The 7236-nt window shown below is 40.0% G+C and overlaps 1 protein-coding gene across 1 annotated transcript; it reads right to left on the bottom strand.

Annotated features, from left to right (window-relative positions):
- Positions 1-1364: 1364 nt before the first annotated feature.
- Positions 1365-1724, bottom strand: LOC125570222 (uncharacterized protein K02A2.6-like). Its single transcript, XM_048731546.1, has one exon. It carries the CDS (start codon positions 1722-1724, stop codon positions 1365-1367), a length of 360 nt encoding a protein of 119 aa, XP_048587503.1.
- Positions 1725-7236: the final 5512 nt, after the last annotated feature.

The following is a 7236-nucleotide window of genomic DNA, read 5'->3' as shown; positions in this document are numbered from 1 at the left end:
GATTTGTCAAGACTATGATGAGCCTTAAAACTGTCACATAATCCATTATTGTCCCATATCTCATTATACGCTTTGGAGTCCCCATCCTATACCATGTACCTGTACTCTAGATCAAGGCTCTTGCTTCTCTCCCATATCTGCTTAGCACAAGCAGTCTCCATACTAGGGCTAAACTCCTCATAATCTCCAGGGCAATCATGACTTGCCCTCTACTCCTCGTATTCTGCTTCAGAGAGATTTCTCAATTTAAGCTTGTAAGCATTGCACGATTTTGATACAATTGAATAGTCAATGGCTTTGCTTGTATCTGCGGACATAGTGAACCCAGCTCCATGGTTGGAAGTGAAACCCCTCTTCGCCCATGTGCCATGGGGTTTTAGTGTTTTCTATGTCAGATTGCTGCAGTTCTTTCCGATTATCTTCAAGCATTACTTGAACAGCCACCCCATATGGCTTCAAAAGTTCCTGTTAATGGGTAGCCCAGGCTGTGACATTGACAGGGGGGAGGCATGTCAAATATCTCACAGATAGCTTTGATACCCTCCCTGCCAAGACCAAATTCGCTTGCAGCAAAAACAGCTCTTTGATTCACATCTTTGGCTTGTACTGTCCTCGGCACTTGATCGCACAAATCGTGCTTTCCAGTGCTGAGAAATTCTCTCATATCACAGCCATTGCACGTGGCGTAGATGCTGCTGCTCAGGCCATAGCGTTTACTGGTGTCTTCGATCAAAGAAACCTTTTCTAGAGGGAAAATTAAAAATATTATTCATTTATATATTTATAATATTATTTATTATAACCATTAGTATGTGTTTATATCTCCGTGCGGTATACAGTATACACATATATCCATAGTGCTTAATATAGCACAGAAATAACCAACCAAGCTCTAAAAAGAAATTATAATTTTACCTTCACACTTTCCAAGCCGGCGATGGATCCTTTTAGCTTCATTGAGGCTGTCTAAATCCACAAACCGGTATTCCTCAATTACTAAAATTGAATAACTGTAATTTTTTTGCGATATCGTTTACATACCTGATGAAAAAAACTTGTCTCCTTGAGATAGGCAGGATTCTACTCTGGTTCAAACCCTGAAATATTGTTTAAAAAAATTTCATTTGGTATAAATCTTAGCTGTAGCACCTGGGCTGGGAAGATGAAAAAGGGAGAAAGTTTAAAGGAAAAAAGGGATAGCAAGGTAAATTATACATAATGGAATAGAATGACAAGAATGAAAGAATGACTAAAAATATTTCTTTTCTCTCACTCTACTTTTTCTTTTAACCTCTCCTTTCCCTTCCTTCTTTCAGCTGCAGCCTCTTTGCTACAGTCTTTTGCACATCAGGCTTGAGGACATCTTACCTTGACCTTAACCTTCGACCCATAAGCAATACAACAGGAGGCTGCCCTGTGGTTCCATGAGGAGCATTGCGATAAGCTAGTAACACGATGTCAACCTTTGTTTGTAGTGGAACTTTCTCTTTGAATCCAGAGATGCCCTTCTTAAATGTCTGCACGAACCTCTCCGTGAGTCCATTAGTAGATGGATGGTAGGGTGCGCTAGTGATATGTCGTATACCATTTCTCTTCAAAAAGTACTCAAACTCTTCTGACACTAGCTGAGGGCGATTATCGGACACTACAATCTCAGGAACTCCGAATATTGCACTGTGTGTTCTAAGTACATTAGCGGTATCTTCAGAGGTAGAGGACTTCATGATAGTAACTTCAGGCCATTTGAATATGCGTCCACAACAACAAGAAACATACGATTATGGAATGGACCAGAAAAATCTATGTAAATGCGTTGTCATGGGGGCTCTGAAAACTGCAAACAATGTAGTGGAGCTGACCTGGGTGAATTCTGCACCTCTTGACAACCCTGACAGGACTTAGACAAATTCTCGATGCTCTGGTCGATACCAGGTCACCATACACGATCTCTTGCAAAGCCCTTCATTTCGACTATTCCATTATAACAATATGACCTTCATGAAGTAAGTCAAGGACTCGGTCTCTAAGCTTTAGTGGTACAATAACTCTGATTCCCCACAGCAAACAGCCTTCATGTTCCAGTATGGTTGTAGTTCACTAACCTCACAAAGTCGTGGTGACCAACCGTCCATAGTTTCTTGTAGTACTTGGGACAACACAGGGTCTCTACGCTTTTCATTCTTGATTTCTTCTGCGGACACTAGTAAGTCATGAACCTGACTCATATGAAACATACCGACAGTATCATACTCGTTATCATCTCTCTCAGTTGTCTAAAGTGGTAGCCTAGACAATCCGTCTGCATTGCCATGACCGTTAGTGATTTTCTATACAATGGTCTAGTCAAAACCACTCAAGAAAACTGCCCCTCGCTGTATGCGTGCAGCGGTGACCAGGTAAAATGTCTACCTTCTAAATACTGATTGAACTTCTTTACTCACCATACAAGCGATAATCCCTCTTTCCCAAACTGCGAGTAATTCCGCTCTGTTGCAGTGAGAGTCCTAGATGCGAATGCGATGGGTCTGTACAGGACCCGAAATGATCCCAGGACCCGAAACGATCCCAGGACCCGAAATGATCCCCAAAAGTACCCCAACTGATCCTCGGACCCGAAACGATACTGAGGAGTCCCCGAAATCAACCCCAAGGAATTACGGTAATGGACAAAGGGAAAGCAGAAGAAATACTTGCAATTCTTGAAGCATAATAAAGGGTTAACAGCGACTCGTTTCTAAACAACGTGACTTAAAAATATTAAATTCCAACACAATACTTCTATTTATTACATTGCCCGGCGTTAAACCCATAAACAGAGTCCAAAACAAATACACAACTTTAAATTGCTAGTGAAAGGAATATAGCATAAACATAGCACAGCTTTGCTCAGATCAACAAAACTTTTGACCTTCCATCACACTCTTAACATTTTGCGGTTCCGACACATGACTCCGACACTATAAATCTCATTTCCGGTAAACATCACCCCTAAAAATTAATATTCATCTGACAACCAAACATGTATTTCACCACGAAATACTTGTTCACACGAGCGAATATTTACCTGTACCCAGGACAGAGGGCAAAAATAGGAAAATAATGATAATGATGACAATTTACTGTAAATAATCTCCCTAAACAAAGAATCTTACTTGGTCATCTGGCAGGTTGCCATTTCCTGTTACTTTTACTCGTTTCACTTCTTGCTGGAGTGCAGACCTCTTTTTTCTCTTGGCAGTTATCATCAAGTCTTCCCACCTCTTTCGAACCTGGTTACAATTGTGATGTGACATAATGCGAACAAAAAAAAAACACAGACCATGCATAGTTTGGGTGGTAAAGCAGGGTATGGTTCACATTTCACAGACCAAAAGATGGCTTTTTTATGTTCTAAAGGCTGAGTTGAATAGCGTCATAAAAATAACTTGATCTTGAATAACAGGAATTTAAAACAAATCATTTTACGGATCTAGCTAGATCATGGAGACTCAAAACTACTGTATTGTATACCTGTTCCACGGTTTTTTCTTCTCCAGTGTTGACCGCGTTTACTGCGGTCAACTCCTCCCATAACTCCTTCTTCCTTGCATAAGTTATAGTTGAAGAAAATTTTGCCTGTAAAAAGGTCTGCAACATACACAAAACAAAGCAGATAAAATTGCAACTATAGATAAATTATGCATTTAATTTCGTATACTAGTGTATACTATGTTCTCTGCAAAAAATTGAAATAAAAAATGCAAGGTCAGGCTAATAGAAGTAATCATGTAGAGTAGTGCTCACCTTGTGTTTGGAGAAGTTCTCCACCAGCACTCTGTTCATTTCCTCGGTGAATCGTGTTGCCTTTTTTTAAACATCTTTCGACAGTTTTAAATATGATTTAAACATTTCGGGACAACATTTAGGGACTACCAATAAAATAACGAAAAAAATAAATGAAACTTCATAATAAATCTAAGGCAAAAAGCTTAACTTAAGTAAACAAAGAGCTCTTAGCTGAACAATAACGAGAATGAATAACGAGAAATCTACTGAACAAACAATAACACCGAAAAATTAACAATAATCTTAAAAGGTAGGGTGTGACGCGCCACTGTAGCACGCATGTTTGTAGTCAGCCTGAGCAACCCGCTCCCCTGTGGAAGTCATAACATACCCCGTTTGTCATACCCGACAAATCCCTGTCCACGGGCTGCGCCTCTTGGTCTGAGTACCTTGGGAGCGAAGCCATAGCTCGGAGTGGATTGCATCCCAAGGCATTGCAGATGCCCTTGTCTCCTGCATTGATCTAAAATTCTCATCGTGTAGTTGCCAATTCTGCCCCCTGACAGCCAAATCCCGAATGACATCCCAATACTTCATGAGGGCTGGGCCCTCATTAGGGTACTTTCGTAAATATACCCCAACAAAAACATGGAATGCTGATAGCCAATCATCTATTGAGCGAATACGTTTTGGCTTGCTTGTTGGCTCAAAACAGAGTGATGGTCGGTCGCTTTCATCTACTGAAGACATTCTGATTTGAAATCTGCCTTCACCTAACTATCTATCAATAAGCCAAAGCCGATGAATTCGTTATTTCAAATCTTACTGTGTAATTTCGTAGAGACGCGGTGATCTATAGCCACACCAATGGACATAAAGCTTTGGTTGGGCTCCATACCTGACAGAGCGTCCTGTATCGATGAAACAGAATCCTCCACGATGGCAGGAGGCAATGTTTCCAGTGGAGGGACAGGAGGGTTGCCGGGAATCGCTGCAGGGTGCACTTGCTGGATTAACGAGAGCAGCTGTTTCGTCACTTCAGTGGTAACTGTCTAAATTACCTCTGCAGTCACTCTCCTTACTATATCTGCGACAAGAGTAGCTGATTCTGTTGTTGAAGCCGATGTCGCTGGAATGATAGCACCCTCTTTTGTCTTGCGGCCAGCTCGTGTGCGTTTGTTAGGAGGGACAGGCACCTCTACTACCAGGTTAGGCTCCGCATCACGTTTTCGTTTTCTTGTTGAACGTCTTGGAGGCATCTGAAATGAATATAAAAGAAGGATGAGAGATGCCTGACCAAAAAACATCAAACAATAATGTATGAATAGTGTATAATTAAATAAATAAAGAGGTTGAAACCTCATTACTGTAGGTAGAAACCCACATAATAAAAAGCGAATATAAATTTGTTCAAAAAATATAAACAAATGCTAGCGGCTTGATAAAGTATTTCAAAATTATTTGTTAAGAAAAAAGCCAATTCGTCAGTAAACGGCCACAATTTAGGTAAACAGCAACAAGCAGCATGCCTTTTTGTTTTTTGTGCTTCCCGGAGGACGTGGGAATAGTTCCGTATCACCCTGCGCCCATAGTGGGTTTTTGGTTTGACTGCAGATATAAAGCCGCGAAAAGGGTTGATTTGATTATCTCATTCTCAATTAATCATTTTAATCCCAGTAATGTATATTCTAAACTGTTAATTTTATTATGTGGGCCTTTTCAGTCATTTGGCTGAACCAATACAGGTTCACCTTATCCTCTACATTTTTGAATTTTGTCTATTTTGCCGTTTCAGTATTTGTGTGGGTTGTGGCATTTATATTGGAAAAATTCTATCAGACCGTTTTGTTTCTTGCAATATGGATTTGTTAGCGACACGCGAGTGAAAGCCCATTGACGATTGTTGGTTTGTTAACCTGCTGCAATGCGAAGTTAAAATCATTTGTATACATTAATTTTAAGCAAAAAGGAAGGGATTCTGTAAATGTTTTTATTGATTCTAAAAATTATAGAGACAGAATTTTTGAGTGATACGGAACTATGCCTGCTGCTACTGCCACTATGTGCAAACAGAAAATACCATATAAATCACAAAATTTGAAAATGTGTAGTCTTTTCTATGCATATTATATGCGTAAGTAAATTTGTATTCGTCTTAAAAAAATCATGAACATTGGGCCCTCGGCAAAAACTGGTCATCGTACTGTAACTAAAGAATCTTCAGCTCAACTGCCTTCACAGCATTGCTTTGGAGGTCTAGACTGGCCAAAGCGTGTTAGCCCAGCCCACAATATATCATCTAGCCTTTTTTGCTTCTTGATTTCCTTCTGAGGAACCGTTATTGTTATTGTTTCTTGTACCTGAAAAGTAGTTTTTGCGTTCTCCTGAACTTCATCTTTTAGTCACCATCATAAAAAAAAAAAATTTTTTAGGTAAACTGTACTACAGCAGCATTCCCATTTCCGCCTGCAGTAGACTGCAGCAGAAGGCTGCTTATCGATAGCTATTAGCATATGAGTAAAATATTCAAGAACAGTTAGGCTATGATTTTGAGTCTTGGCCAACCGAATTTCTAGCTCACATGCCATTTCGCAGTCCTTTTAGTTTTGTAGCTCTTACATGGAGCATTACAAAGGCATTTTTTTTCGTTGCAACGTTATCATTATTATTGTTATATCTAAAATGACAAAGTCTGTACTGTACTGTACCTTGCTCAGTGCGGATATTTTTACGAGACCAGGCTAATACAATAGCTTCTATTCTGTACCAACTGTCTATCTAGTCTTTCAATAAGAAATGACCAATTTTTTTGCGGCCAGGAGGGAGGGGTGGGGGGGGAGGGTTGGACATGCCTGGTCTCAAGTCCCTTAGTGATAGGAGAGACGCTGCATGCAAGAAATTATTTGTGCGGGCCCGTCTCCTTCCTCCCCTCAAGAACATTATCCCAAGACCACAGCAGAATACTGACAGTTATAACCTACCATCTAATGCTTTATGACCTCAGATAGGACACACACATAGGTTCAATGATTTTATTTCTGTAAAATATCAATGTGTGTAATTCTTGCTGGCGCTGACGGACCCAGCAATTCAGTCACTACTGCAATTGGTTTTAATATACCAACATCTGTCCGTCCGTCCGTTCCTTAGATTCACCGTGGGTTCTTTTCGTAACCTTCTGTCATATACTACATACTTTTTGAACCATATTAAGGCGGTTGGCTAGATAAAATACATACTTTACGGCACTGATGACCGTATTAGCTGGCGTTAATATTTAAGGGCGTCAAGTCTTGACAAAGTCGAAAATGTTACTAAAAGGAACACTCTTCAGGTTTCTGAAATAGAATACTTAATAAATTAGGAAATAACGCGAGTCATTGGGATATATCCCCTTTACTAACATACTGGCCACCAAGCTTCCTGAAACGTTTTAATTCGTGTTATAATTTAAAAGCATCCAAGTCTAGT

The sequence above is a fragment of the Nematostella vectensis genome, chromosome 8 (assembly GCF_932526225.1).
Source record: "Nematostella vectensis chromosome 8, jaNemVect1.1, whole genome shotgun sequence".
Lineage (NCBI taxonomy): Eukaryota > Metazoa > Cnidaria > Anthozoa > Actiniaria > Edwardsiidae > Nematostella > Nematostella vectensis.
This window is presented reverse-complemented; position numbering and strand designations above follow the sequence as displayed.

Bases quoted from the DNA above. Each gene is read 5' to 3' on its own strand.
- LOC125570222 (XM_048731546.1), bottom strand. From the start codon at position 1,724: ATGAAGTCCTCTACCTCTGAAGATACCGCTAATGTACTTAGAACACAC.